Source organism: Tupaia chinensis, unplaced genomic scaffold, assembly GCF_000334495.1.
Source record: "Tupaia chinensis unplaced genomic scaffold, TupChi_1.0 Scaffold000294_5, whole genome shotgun sequence".
Lineage (NCBI taxonomy): Eukaryota > Metazoa > Chordata > Mammalia > Scandentia > Tupaiidae > Tupaia > Tupaia belangeri.
Window position 1 is genome coordinate 2,142,458 of NW_006159782.1, and position 14,971 is coordinate 2,157,428.

General features: G+C 46.8%; 1 protein-coding gene across 1 annotated transcript in view; it reads right to left on the minus strand.

Moving 5' to 3' along the window:
* Nucleotides 1-12,467: 12,467 nt before the first annotated feature.
* MCHR1 (melanin concentrating hormone receptor 1) overlaps nucleotides 12,468-14,971 on the minus strand; it is a 3,819-nt gene continuing 1,315 nt past the window's right edge. Inside the window, exon 2 of the mRNA XM_006150744.2 lies at nucleotides 12,468-14,319. Within this exon, the coding sequence (XP_006150806.1) occupies nucleotides 13,340-14,319 (980 nt within the window). The 3' untranslated portion in view covers nucleotides 12,468-13,339. The remainder of the gene's footprint in view (nucleotides 14,320-14,971) is intronic.

Below are 14,971 nucleotides of genomic sequence, written 5' to 3' on the forward strand. Positions count from 1 at the left end.
CTCTACAAAACAAAACAAAACAAAACAAAAAAACAGCTTACTTTCTTGTCTCCACGTTGCTCCCCCTAGGGTCAGGAGATCCCTAAGGATAGGATCCTGTCTACTTTTGCTTTGAGGTCAAACACTATGCCTGGTGATTAGCAGTACTCACTTGCCCACACCTGTCTCTGGGTTCTTCTGACTCTGCTGTCAGATATCCAGATACTACATGCAGTCTTGCTCCATGACCAGAGGTTTCCCCTCTGGCATTTGAGAAGGAGGTTATGAACCCTTCGAACCTATTTGCAATATTTGATGTGCACACATATACAAAGTGTTTGGGATGGGGAATATTCCAGAGTTTCAATCAGTTTCATGACAAAAAATGTGAAAGGTGAGGCCAGAAGGTGGTATAGTGGTTGTGGCACTGGATTCCCAATGGTCAAGTCCTGGACCTGGCTGCTTAGAGCTCAGGCTGAGTATATGTGTGTGTGCCCAAAATCCCCATAGAAGAACAGAGAAGGGATTGCGATGTGGCCTCCCCTCTGGTGGGCGCTTTTTCACTTTCCCTTTATTTCTCTCTGGCATGCACATGAACCCTCTGGCAAAATATTTTTTAAAAGTTCAGGGACCAGGGGCTGACCAGTGGCATGGTGGTTAAGGGTGCTGGATTCCCACATGACCGACTGCGGTTCAAGTCCTGGACCTGGTGACTTGCTTTCTCCCTTTCTTTCTCTCTCTGATCAAATTAAAATAATAATGATAACAAATGGAATTAAATAAATAAATAATTCTTTTTAAAAAGGTTGGGGGCCAACAGATGGCATGGTGGTTAATGCTCTGGACTCCTACATGGCCAACCATGGTTTGAGTTCCAAGCCTGGCTAATGACTTCTTGCATCCCATTGGTTAGATCCCTGAGTGAGTCACTGTGACCAAGGAGAGGGGCTACAATGACTGGTTAAAGTCCAGAAAGTTTGCTTAAACAAGTAGGGATTTATTTATTTTTTGCATAAAAAGAAGCATGCAAGATGGTGTTTGTTCAGGGGAACGAGCAGTTAGCATAATGGCTATGTCACTGGACTCCCACTTAGTTGACCGCGGTTCGCGTCCCGGACCCGGTGGCTTAAAACTCACGCCGGGCGCATGTGCATGCACGCCCAGGATCCTGAGAGGAGAATGGAGGAGAAGGGATTGCGGCGTGGCCATCCCCCCTGGGGGGTGATTTCTCGCTTTCTCTCTCTATGTCTCTCTCTGTCTGTCTAGCGAGCACACGCGCCCTATAGCAAAAACCTCTCCCCGACAAAGAAAAAGATGGTGTTGTTCAGTAAATTTTTTTTTTTGAGAGGTTTTCACTATAGGGCACGTGCGCTCGCCAGACAGACAGAGAGAGACATAGAGAGAGAAAGCGAGAAATCACCCCCCAGGGGGGATGGTCACGCTGCAATCCCTTCTCCTCCATTCTCCTCTCGGGATCTTGGGCACGCACACACACGCGGCCAGCGTGAGTTCTAAGCCACCGGGTCTGGGACGTGAACCGCGGTCGACTACGTGGGAGTCCAGTGACATAGCCATTATGCTAACTGCTAGTTCCCTTGTTCAGTAAATTTGTGATGTCCTCCAGGACCCAGCTTTTTGTATTCTTGCTCCACCAACCTTAGCTCATTGGCTTGTATTCTCATGGTCCCAAGTTAGTGTCCAGATGACACATTTGCATTCAAGGCAGGGAGAGAGGAGAATGAGCCCAGAAAGTCACCCTCATCTGTCTCCTTTTATGAAGAAAACAAAAATTTTCCCACAAGTTCCCACACCAGAGCTCTGCTTAGATCCTGTTGGTCTTCCCTAGCTGCAAGGAAGGCTGGAAAGCTGGAAACAGGATTGTCCTGATAGGTTTTTTCTATAATGGCTCATGATCTGGGGATTCTGTTAGTGAGGAAGAAGGGTGCACGTATTTTGTGTTGTCATCAATAATGTCAGCATAGTTCCACAAATACATCCCAACCTTACGTTTACCTACTTGCTCAACTTATTTCCACCTGTCTGAAACTTGCTCTTCCCCATCTCTACTTGTCAAAGTCCTATCTACCCTTCAAAATCCATTTCCAGGGGACCGGATAGTGCCATAGCTACAAATTGCCATTCTCTGTAAGGCAATCCCACAAGGGAAGGTTCTGAGTTCACATCTAGAGACCTCCCTGAATGCCCCAGTCACACACGTGCCTATGATTTGGGCCGGCTGAGGCTGGGGGTGAATTGCAGCATTGGGACTCTGTCGTAGATTCTCTCTCTCTCTCACTCATGGAAAAAATAAGTGACTAAACCAAACCAAAATCCTTCTCCAATGTCCTAAATCCCCAGTGAGATGTGAAGACTGCATCAGCCTCTCCTGGCACCTCCTACCTTCATTCTGACACTTCCCTTCTGCCCTGTGTGTGGTCATTTGTATGGTGCAGCACTCCATCCGGGCATGGCTTTGAGGTCAGATGCCCTTGGTTCATCCACTCTCTCGGTGTGCCTTTGACAAGTCACTAACCTCTCTAGGCTCTGAGTCTGGGACTCGAACAGTGGTCAGCCATGTGGGAGTCCGATGATGTAACCATTCCGCCATCTGCTGGTTCCAACATTTCATTCTTTGTTGTAGCTGAATGTTTTCCATGGTATGGCTTTACTGTATTTCATGTATCCATCAATCAGCTGATGGCCTTTGGTGCTTCCACCTTTTAGTTATTGTGAATAATGCTGCTGCTATAGACATTTGTGTGCAGTTTTGGTTTTCAGTGCTTTTGGTACATATGTAGGAAGATTGCCAAGTTATATGGTAACTCTGTGTTTAACCTTTTGAACTGCCAGACTGCTTCCCATAGTGCCTCATGCATTTTACATTCCCACCACCAAGGATTGAGGGTTCCAATTTCTCTACGTTTGTGACAATGCTTGCTATTGTCAATCTTACTCTGCCCTTTATCCCAGTGACTGCACATAGAAGGTGTTCAGTTTGTTGAACTGGAGATCTCCAGGACTCTCACTCTCTTGAGATTCTGAAAGGCTGGCACACGAGGCATAATTTATGACTGGTGGCATTAACTGCAACACCATAGAACTGGAGACAACTGCCACTTGCACCTTCACTCTGTGCTTACTGTGAGTCAGGACCAGGGCTGCACCCTGAAGTCCCATGTCTCCTTGGAGCCCAGAGTCTATGGAGCATGGATAAATCAACAGAGATCACATAGCACTGCAGTGAGTACAGTCGTAGAGAGACACCCAAAGCATTATTGGAGCACAGGAGAGATGATACCAGTTCCCTCACCTGGGGAGGGAAGAGGTATTCAGGAGGGCTTCCTAGAAGAGGCACTGCCTGACCTGAGTCTTAAAGATTAAGTAGATTGGGGGCCACCAAGTGGCGTGGTAGTTAAGAGCACTGGATTCCCATGTGGCCAACTGCAATTTGAGTCCAGGAACTGACGACTTGCTTTCTCACTTTCTCTCTCTCTCTCTGTGTGTGTGTGTGTGTTCCTCTGGTCAAATTAACATAAATAAATAAATAAATAAATAAATAAAGCTAAATGAAATAATTCTTTTTTTAAAAAAAAGATTAAGTAGACTTAGGCAAAAAAGGGCAGATAGCGTTCCCAAGATAGGGGAATAGCTCAAGAAAAGGCATGGGGATAGGAAACAGTCTGAGCTGTGCTGTGAAGGTGGCCAGGAGGAAAATTAAGTGGGGATTCAATGGTGGGGGAAGAATGGAGAGCTTTGTGTTTGCAAATCTAGGTTCCAGACAGCAGGTCTGCCTTGGTCTCCTTATCTGTCAAATGAGTATAATAATATTATTAATATCTACCTCATAGGGACCATGTAGGGGTTTCACGAGGTTGAACAAAAAGTTTGTGCAGCATTTGAGCAGTCCCTGGCACACGCTCAATCAGTGCTAGCCATTAACTGTTGTTCTTTTCCAAGAACTTGGGGGAGACACTGTGTGTTCCTTTCTGGAATTTGGAAAGAGATAAATGGTTGGGGGTGTCCACAGCAGAGAAGCAACGCTTTCATTGTAACCATGAGGATAGAGGCGTGTCTGAGGGGCTGTGGACAGTTCCCAGAAAAGGAAGCTGGCCTGAGCAGACAGAACAACAGGAGGCCACCTCTGCAGAGGAGTTGTCAAGTTCTCGGTCCACCATTACGTACCAAATATCTAGCATGTTCAAGGCAATATGTAAACATTTCTGGGAAGTGAAGAAATAAACCTTCTTGACCAAAATTGACCCCGCAGGTGGGAGAGACAAGGTAATGATAGACGAAGAGTGAAAAAAAAGAACATCCAAATTCCACAATAGGGCAGGATTAAATTTTAAATGATTGTCGTAACCAGAAGTTTCTTGAGTCCAGAGGATGATGAACTCACTGGAGGCTAGAGAGACCTGAGTAGGCTTCCCAGAGAAGTGGAGAACTGAGATGGAGAAGGGGTGGGTTGGATTCAAGGGGGACCATGGGCGGATAAAATCAGGCAAAGAAAACTACAGGGCAAGGGCAGGGCTTTGTGTTATTTGTGGTCAACCAGAGAAGAAGGAAAGATTCTGGAACATGGCATGGAGGTTAATTGAGGACAGGACAGGACCATGGTACAATTAATGGCCCAAACAGTAGGGCACAAACCTGGGGTCTCATGGGAGGCCCAGGTTCAGTTCCTGTACTGGCCTTAACAGGCTGGGTGCTATAGCTTACACCTGTAATCCTTGCCAACTGGGAAGAGGACTGTGACATGGCAAGACTCAAACATACCCCTTCTGTCTCTCTCTCTTAAAAAAACCCTGCAACAACAACAAACTCACTAACATTTACAAAGTCCTAGGCATAGTATTTTTTTTAAATCATTTATCAAAAAATAAAAAAAGAAAAAAATCATTTATTTAATTTTATTTACTCCTTCATTTTTTAAATTTGACCAAGAGAGGGAAAATGAGAAAGCAAGCCACCAGGTCCGGGACTCAAACTATGGTTGGCCATGTGGGAGTGTCCAGCATCTTAACCAGCACATCACCTGCTGTCCCTGCTAGGCATTGTATTAAGTGCTTCTGTGTTTAGCAGGAAGAACATTCACCCTTTTTCCTTTTTTTTTTTCTTTTTGAGAGAGATTTTTGCTATAGGGCACATGTGCTCTCCAGAGAGATAGATGGACAAAAAGTGAGAAATCACCCCCCGGGGGGATGGCCACCCTGTAATCCCTTTTCCTCCATTCTCCTCTCAGGATTTTGGACATACACATACATGGAGTGTGTTTTAAGCCACCAGGTCAGAGACTTGAACTGTGGTGGACTACATGGGAGTCCAGTGATGTAACTATTACGCCATCTGCTGGTCCCCCTCTTTAAAAATCATGCTGTGAGCCACCTCCTTGGCTTGGTGGTTAAGGCAGTGGATCCCATATAACCGACTACATGGTTCAAGTCCTAGACCCAGTGGCTTGAGAAATATGCCAGGTACATGTAAGTGCATGCCTCAAACACCAGGAGGAAGGATTGTAGCATGACTATTCCCTAGGGAGAGTACTTTTTCCTCTCTCTGTCTCTCTCTCTCTGGAAAGTGCACACCCCCCTCTAGTTAAAAAAAAAAAAAAAGGAGAGAGAGAGAGAGAGAAGGAAGGAAGGAAAAAAGAAAGAAAGAAGAAAGAAAAGGAAGGAAGGAAGGAAGGAAGGAAGGAAGGAAGGAAGGAGTCACACTGTGATATAATACTTATTGCTCCAGGACAAAGTCACAAGTATAAATGTTCCCAGGAGCTTGACAAGGACTAAAGAGTGATTGGGTCAGGTGTTAAACAGTAGGGAGTGGTGGGGATTGTGGCAAACTAGGGAGCACTCACTTCCTAAAAAGGGCAGCTGATCCCCAACCCAGCCAACTCTGGTCCCCAGTGATCACCATCATCTTAAACATTTTAAAACCACCAAATCCTTCCATGGCCTTGTGGACCCGGCCTTCTAGGCAGTGGTAGGCTGGGTGACCACTCCTCAAACCATTCTCTTCTCTTGGTTCCATGATGCCATACTTCCTTGTCTTCCCTTCTACATTTCTGGTGATTCCTTTAGAGATCCCTTTGTTCACTGTCTTCTGCTCACCCTCTGCATGGTGGAATATCCCGGCTTCAGCCCAGGCCCTTTTCTTTCTTTCTTTTTTTTTGGAGAGGTTTTTGCTATAGGGCGTGTGTGCTCGCCAGACAGACAGAGAGACAGAAAGCGAGAAATCACCCTCCAGGGGGGATGGCCATGCCGCAATCCCTTCTCCTCCCTTCTCCTCTCGGGATCTTGGGCACGCACGCACACACGCCTGGCGTGAGTTTAAGCCACCGGGTCTGGGACTTGAACCGCAGTCAACTACATGGGAGTTCAGCGACATAGCCATTACGCTAACTGCTGGTCCCAGCCTAGGCCCTTTTCTTATCTGCCTCTGCATTCTCCCTATGCCAGCTTAGCTATGTGTAAGCTGGTGACTCTCAAATACTTATTTCCAACATGGCTCTTAGGAAACCAAGGGGGATTCTTGGAAGTCTTACATGTAGAGAAAAAATAAACTGGGTGCATGTGCATGTGTGCCCAAAATCTCCCAAAGAGGGAGGCATGGAGGAGAAGGGATTGTAGCATGGCCCTCTCCAATGGAGGGCAGGGTGCTTTCACACTTTCTCATTCCCTCTTTCTGTCTCTTTCTGGTGAGCGCATGCTCCATCTGGAAAAAAATTTTTTGGAGGGGGATTTTTTGCTATAGGGTGTATGTACTCACCAGAAAGACAGACAGAGACAGAGAGAGAGAGAGAGAGAGAGAGAGAGAGAGAGAAATGACCCCTCACGGGGGGATGGCCACATCGCTATCCCTTCTCCAATCTCTTTTTGGGATTTTGGGCATGCACGTACATGTGCCCGTTGTGAGTTTTAAGTCGCTGGGTTTGGGACTCAAATCTTGGTCCGCTATGTGGGAGTCCAGCAACATAATAACTATTATGCCAGCTGCTGGTCCCACTTGAAAAAAATTTTAAAGAGAGTAAACAAGGTTAATTTATTATTGAAGAAAGAAAAAAATTTTAATAAATTTAATGTAATCTCAGGTACAGTGTTACTAAATCTACAGCAGTGAAGAGCAATATCCTAGGCCTCCACTTTGACTTACCACTCACTGACTCACCCAGAGCAACCACTAGTCTTGAAAGATGCATTCATGGTAAGTGCTCTAACAGATGTACCATTTGTTTCTTTCATGTGGTATTTTCACTGTACCTTTTCTATATTTAGATACACAACTCTTACCATTGTGTTACAATTGCCTATGGTATTCAGTATAGTAACATGCTACAGGGGTTTGTAGCCTAGGAGCAGAATGTGTCCCTGTAGTTAAGAGACTCAGGACTATATTTATCATGGTATAAAAACGACCTTAAAAAATACAATTATTCTTTTTTCCTTCTAATAAAGGGCACTGCCCTTCTGTATAGTCCGCCACTGCCACCATTCACCACCAATGGAAGAGACAGTTTTGCACATAATTGAGCAGTTTCCATCTCTGACTATCCAGGAAGTTCTTCAGGCTGTCCTCTGACAAACCTGAGGTTGGGGGGGAACCAGCAGTTAGCGTAATGGCTATGTTGCTGGACTCCCACGTAGTTGACTGCGGTAAGCGTCCCGGACCTGGTGGCTTAAAACTCACGCCGGGCGCGTGTGCGTGCGTGCCCAAGATCCTGAGAGGAGAATGGAGGAGAAGGGATTGCGGCGTGGCCATCCCCCCACAAATCATAAAAAGTTTTCACTTGTTTTTTTTTAAGGCCAAAAATGGAAAAAACTACTACTGAAAAAAAAAAAAAAAAAAAAAAACACTGAGGTTGGGGCACTCAGGGAAGGCTGTCCATCCATTTTTAGCTGCCTTGCTTTCTGGGTCACTTTGACTTACTGTAGACGATGGGCCTGTGAGGAGGAAGAGATTTGGAGGAATGCATGATTCGCTATCTAAATGCTCAATTAAAAAAGTATGGTGGGGCCAGCAGATGGCATAGTGGTTATATCGCTGAACTTCGACTGCAATTTGATTCCCGGATCCAGTGGCTTGAAAATCAAGCCAGATGCATGTGCATGCTTGCCTAAGATCCCAGGAGAATGGAAAAGGGATTGCAGCATAGTCATCTCCCTGGAGGGGAAATGTGTGATTTCTTATCTTCCTTCTTACTGTCTCTGTCTCTCTCCAACAAGTGCACACGCCCTTAGGCAAAAATGTCTTTAAAAAAATATGGTGGGGGCCAGCAGGTGGCATAGTGGTTAAAAGGCACTGGGCTTTCACATGGCCGACTACAGTTCAAGTCCTGGATCTGGCTACTTGAAAAACATGCCAGATGTGTGCGCATGCATACCTGTAGTCCTGAAAAGAAAATGGGGACCAGCAGTTAGCGTAATGGCTATGTTGCTGGACTCCCACGTAGTTGACTGCGGTTCGAGTCCCAGACCTGGCGGCTTAAACTCATGCCGATGTGTGCGTGTTCAAGATCCCGAGAGGAAAATGGAGGAGAAGGGATTGCGGCATGGCCATCCCCCCTGGGGGGTGATTTCTTGCTTTTTGTCTGTCTCTCTCAGTCTTTCCAGCGAGCACATGCGCCCTATAGCAAAAAAACTCTCAAATAAATAAATAAGAGAGAGAATGGAATAGAAGGGATTGCAGTGTAGCCATCTCCCCTGGGGAACACTTTCTCTCTTTCTCGCTCTTCCCAGTGAGCCCACATACTCTATAGCAAAAAAAAAAAAAAAAAAAATTAAAAATGTTTTAAAAAAGAAAAAAAAGTTTTTATCGAGTGTTAGGGGAAAAAGCCTATTTTAATTTTTTTTCATAGTAACAAACATACAAAACCAATTACTACTAATTTGAGTTCAGTAAAATATCATTGCTAACAATTACAAAAGGAGGGACCAGCAGTTAGCGTAATGGCTATGTTGCTGGACTCCCATGTAGTTGACCACGGTTCTCATCACAGACTGGGGGGCTTAAAACTCACGCCGGGCGTGTGTGCATGTGTGCCCAAGATCCTGAGAGGAGAATGGAGGAGAAGGGATTGCAGCGTGACCATCCCCCCTGGGGGAGGATTTCTCACTTTCTGTCTCTCTGTCTCTCTCCGTGTGTCTGTCTGGCGAGCACACGCGCCCTATAGCAAAAACCTCTCAAAAAAAGAAAAAAAAAAGAACAATTACAAAAGGACAACCAATTAAAAAAGGACAAAGTACTTGAATAGACATTTCTCCAAAAAAGATATACACATGATCGTTGGCATATGAAAAGATGTTCAGCATCACTAATCATTAGGAAAATAGAAATCAAAAGCACAATGAAGCCACTTCAAAGCCTTTAGAATAGATTTTACTGAAAAAAATAGAAAAGGAAAAAAATAACAAGTGATGGTGAGAATGTGGAGAAATTAGAATACTTGTGCTTGCTGGTGAGAATGTCAAATGGTGCTCCTGCTGTGGAAATGGAGGTTCCTAAAAAAATTAAAAATAGAATTACTATATAATACAGAAATTCCACTAATGGGTACCAATCCAAAAGAACTGAAAGCAGTTGCCTGGGGCCAGCAGGTGACATGGTTAAGACGTTGGACTCCCACATGGCTGACATGGTTTGAGTCCCAGACCTGGTAACTTGTTTTCTCATATTCCCTTTCTTTCTTCTCCCTCTCTCTCTTTCTAGTCAGATTAAAAAATAGTAATAAATAAAATTAAAATAAAGAATTCTTTAAAAAATAAAGAAAGAAAGCAGGGGTTCAAACAAATATTTGTGGATCTGTGTTTATAATAATGTTATTCACAATTACCAAAAGCTGGAAACAACAAATAAATGAATGAACAAAATTATACACACACACACACACACACACACACACACACACACACACATATATATAAAGAGGGATTACTCAACCTTAAAAAGGAAGGAAATTCAGGTACATGCTACAGCATGGATAAACCTTGAGGACATTCTGCAAAAAAGACAAATTCTGCATGATTCCACTTACATGAGGTACTTATAATGTCAAACTCGCAGAGGAGAGTGGTGGTTGCCAGGGGCTGGGCCAGGCCGGGGGTGGGGATTTAGTGTTTAATAGGTACAGAATTTCAGTTTGGGAAGATGAAACGGTTCTGGAGATGGAGGGTGGTGATGGCTGCCTGTGAACATACTTCATGCCACTGAACTGTACTTCGAAATGGCTATAATAGTAAATTGTATGTATATTTTACCACAGTTAAAAAAAAAAAACACAACTAGTAATTCAGAAAAAGACAACAGAAACCATTGCTAGTCTCTCTATTTTGTGATCTTACTATTTCTTTAGTGAATCTGTTGATCAGTAGAAGGACTTCCACCCATTCAGTTGCAACTTCAGTTTGCCTAACTCATAAGATCATAACTTCCTGATTGTAGAATTCTTCCACCGTGTGTGAAGGGATCTTAGGAGCACAATCCTCACAGTTAGAGGAAATCTTTTCTGCGAAAAAGACTGGGGAGCAATGTATGACATACGCACTGGTGTGAGGAGATGACTTACAAGGCCCAATTTGTCAGACATGGGAAGGAAAAAGGGAGCAGAGATAAGCTGCATGGTCTTTACTTCTCCTTGAGCTCTGCACCTCGCAGTGGCCTCACCGTTCCCTAAAGTTCCCACATTTCTCTCTAGCTATATCCCCTGTTGAATGAGGGGAAAAGTTCTAGGCATTCCTCAGACTCGCCCACCAGCTCTACACGAGCAGAGTGCCAGGAACCCACCTATGATCTCTCACATGCATAGGAAGGGACTTCACACTGTTCATGGAAAATAGGAATTAAACTCTGAGTTTATTTTGATGCAAAACAATTTGAAATCCATGCCTTGTGTTTGCATGATACATGTTTGCTATGAACATTTTAAAGACTCCTTGCATTTTTATCCAGTGGAATCTCAAGTGTGTTGGGGTTACTGCTAGATCAGACCAGGGAGGGATGTTGGTGACGGCTCCTCCCTTCCTCATTACAATCTCTCATGTCTTCAAGCCTCCCTGGACTCCTTCTCCTCTCCAGCCCCTGTTCTCTCAGACTGCTCCATCTCTTCCTTATCCCATGCTCCATCTTCCATTTACATTTAGTCTGGGGTTGAGATCTGAAGGACAGGATGCTCCCTCCCTGAGGAGTTGCGAGGGCCTTCACTGGGCATGTGTCCACCCACCCATGGGAACTGTCACCTGGTACACTTGCATTAACTGAGAGAGGAATTCTTCCAGATTCGTCCTTGGAGGGCAGTGGCATGAGTGCATGAGGGGACAGGGGAGGAGGCACAGACACCCAGGGAAGACTTCTAGATGTACGAAAAACTCCTATTTTCAAACTAGTGCTTAGGGACTGGGTCTTCTTTGGTTTGTGGCTAAGTTTCTTCAAGAATCTTTTTTCTTTGATTGAGTGGGTATTTAAAATAGATTTCGAGGGCCAGATGGTAACATGGTGGTAAGGCAACTGGGCCCACATGGGTAGGAGTCTGAATTTGAGTGCCACAACCTCCCTGAGCATGCTTGGGATGGGGGGGGGAGTGTGTGTGCCCGTGATCTAGGCCAGCTGAGACTGGTGCCTGTGTGTCTATCTCTTTCATATGGAAGAAATAAATAAGCTTTAGTTAATCAATCAATCAATTAATTAAATAGATTTGGAGCTGACCTATGGCAGTTAGAGACCCTACTGTTAGCAAGTAAGAAAACTTAACTACTGGCTTCTTTCCTCCCATGGTGCTTGGGTGGAGTGGAATGCAGGCCCGGAGACACTTCTACTAATGATGATGGGTAAAGCTCCCCAGGATCCAGCAAAGCTGCCCAGAAGTTTTCTAAACAGACCACCTGCTGTGGCTCTGCTGTGCTGATGTGCCTATTCTAAGGATAATTCTGGACAAGTCAAGAGCTTGCTCCCATTATCTCTTTAACATCTGCTAAGAGGCACGCTGAGGACTCCTGGCTCCCAGGCCCCTCTCGGTGAACGCAGCTGAGAAGCAGCAGCCTTAGGTGCCTCTCGGTGGCACTGGCTGTAATCTGCTCAAGGTGCCCATAGCAGATCTCAGCAGCAGCAAGCACGGATAGGCCCAGGCTGCCCTAAGAGCCAGCCCTGAGCTGGTGACTCAGCAGGGGAGCTGGGGGTGGTAGCTGGGGCCTGAGGGGCCGTGCACTGGTGACAACTGAGTCCAAGGGCTTTTGTGTAGGAGAAGACAGGAAGCTGAGTCCCAAGAACAGGCCCAGTAGCAGAACTGCAATCTAATGAATTCACAGGAATTCCATTTGTGTCACTAAACTCTCCCTGTGGGTTTAGAAAAACAGATCCCCTGCTTGGTGATTCCTAAAATGAAGCTTGAGCAAAGGTCTAAGTCCCACAGCCAAGAGACCTCTCTTTTCCTTCTTGACTACCCACTCCCCCCTGTCGCCCAGGCCCAAGCAATTACACAAGATCACCCAGAGTACTGTGGGTGAAGATTTTCCTTTATTCGTTTTTATTTTGAAGAGAAAGGGCCAGAGTGAGATGATGCCAACACATCAGGCAGGGATGACCCCTGCGCTTTTGGAACACATGGACAACCACACTGCATCAGCAGCTGACAGTGAGGCTGACAGCAAATGCACCCCATGAAAAGACTGTCCCCTCTGCTACAAAAGCCCCCAACCCCATTATTATTTGTTTCAAGACTCCCACCCCAACCTACCCAAGGACAGGCCACCTTGTCATTCTTAGGAAGATCCTCTGGCACATTGGGCTTTCGTTCTCTCAGAACCCTCATCCTCCAAATTAAACATGCATCCCCTGGAAAGAAAGGGACATCGACACAGGATGCTGGAACATGGAGTCGTGGCATGCTTCATTTTTCATCATCCACCAGCTTGGGAGAAGCCTGCCTTGCATCACAGAAGAGATGGAAAGAGCGTTCATGCCTTACCACCTTTCCCGTCTCCCCAGGCCCCGGTGCCAAGTGGTCCTGGATTTCCCTTCTGGCCCCGCCTGATTTTAAACAATCCAACCAGGAAGCTTCTCACTTTTTTTCCTTGGAAAAAGGATATCTGGGAGCCTACAGATGTGGGGTTCAACTGAATGTTCAAACCAAAATTTTCTTTTTGCCTGGTTTGTTTCACCCAAAGGTCTCATCCTATTCCCCCAAGGGGATTTCTGATGTCTGAAGCCTTCAAACCGGACTCCAAGCTTCCCCAGCAATGTGTGGGCCCCATGGAATGTATTTAGTTGCCCCTCACCACTGGCTTCTCTGTGTTCCCCCAGAGAGGTCTTAAGCATCTCTCCCCATGGTTTAGCTGTGATGCCCTCACGAGGTGTCCAGAGTGGCAGGGGCATGTCAGGTGCCTTTGCTTTCTGTCCTCTCCTCATCAGCCGTCTGAGCGTTGCTGACGGTGCGGAGATGCCCCTGGGCTGCAGGCTTCACCGACAGGACCAAGCGTTTGCGGAAAGTCTCGCAGAGCACAATGTACACAAAGGGGTTGAGGCAGCTGTTGGCATAGCCCAAGCTGATGGCCGCGTTGTACAGGTAGACAAAGGTGAGGGTCGGGCGGCTAATGGACAACTGGGTCAGCTGTAGCACATAGTAGGGTGCCCAGCACACAAAGAAGACCAGGCAGATGGCAATGGCGGTGCGAGTCACTCTCTTCGTACGCAGCCGAATGCTGCGTTGAGAGGCAGGGGCTACAGAGGTCGTCATGCGCTGCAGTATCCGCACATAGGCAGCTGTGATTACCACGAAGGGCAGGGCAAAGGCCAGGAAGAACTGGTACAGGGTGAACCAGTAGAGGTCAGTGTCTGGGTTGGGCAGGCGGATACCGCAGCCCACCGCACCTCCTGGGAAGGGAATGAGCCTGGCATAGAGCCATACAGGGGTGATGCTGATGAAGGAGAGGGCCCACAGCAGGCAGATCACCACGGTGGCCACAGAGGGCTTCCGGAACTTGGTGGAGGAGATGGGGTGGACGGTAGCCAGATAGCGGTCAATGGCCATGGCAGTCAGGATGTAGGTGCTGGTGAACTGACTGTTGGCGTCCATGGCTGTGATGAGGGTGCACATAGTCTCCCCAAAGTGCCAGACCCCATTGCCCATGAGCTGGTGGATCATGAAGGGCATGCCCAGGAGGAACAGGAGGTCCACCACCGATAGGTTGATGATGAAGATGTCAGGGACGTTGCTGCACCAGTGCAGCTTGGACTTCTTCACGACCGCGAAGATGACCGTGGAGTTCCCGACAATGCCTAGCAGGCAGATGGTGCCGAACACGGAAGGCATGATGATGTTGATGTAGGAGATGCTCCCCGTGCGAGGAGGGGACCCTGAGGACAGAGGAGCAAGTGTCTACCATTTGATATGGCCTCTGTTCTGCGAGCTGCCATCCTGCTGCCTGACTCAGCCTCCAGAGACGTTCTTGCTTACCATTCATCCTACTATTTCAGGTCGGGGCCCACCATTCATCTGGAAGCTTCCTCTCCTGCCATTCTCCCACCCCGCACTGTTGCTAATCCTGTCCCCACGCCCTCCTCTACCATTCCCGGGTGAGTCCTCCCAGATTCTCCAGAGCCACCTGTTAGTGGAAGGACCCAATCCCTTGCCACCTGCATGAAGGCATAGAATCAAGAAGCACAGCTGTCTGTAGAGAATTACTCTGGGCCCCTGGGTTTCACCAGGAAACCTCCTCAAAATAGCTGGAAGGACACGAAAGTGTGTGCACACACACACAAGCAGCCTGAGCATCTCATTTTAGAGATCTCTGGTTGTGCCGCGTCCTGATTCCTGGTGTCCCTGTGGGTGACTGTCTCATGGAGGCTTTTGCTGGCAGTCTCCAGGTCAAGCCCTCAGCACACACACTCCAGGCTTCCTCTTAGGGGTTTCCTTGGAGAGGGACTTCTGAGCCTGGGCTTCCCGACAGGAGCAGAGACAGGCTGGATGCTGCAGCCCAGCCTGAGCCTTCTCTCCGCACAAACCTCT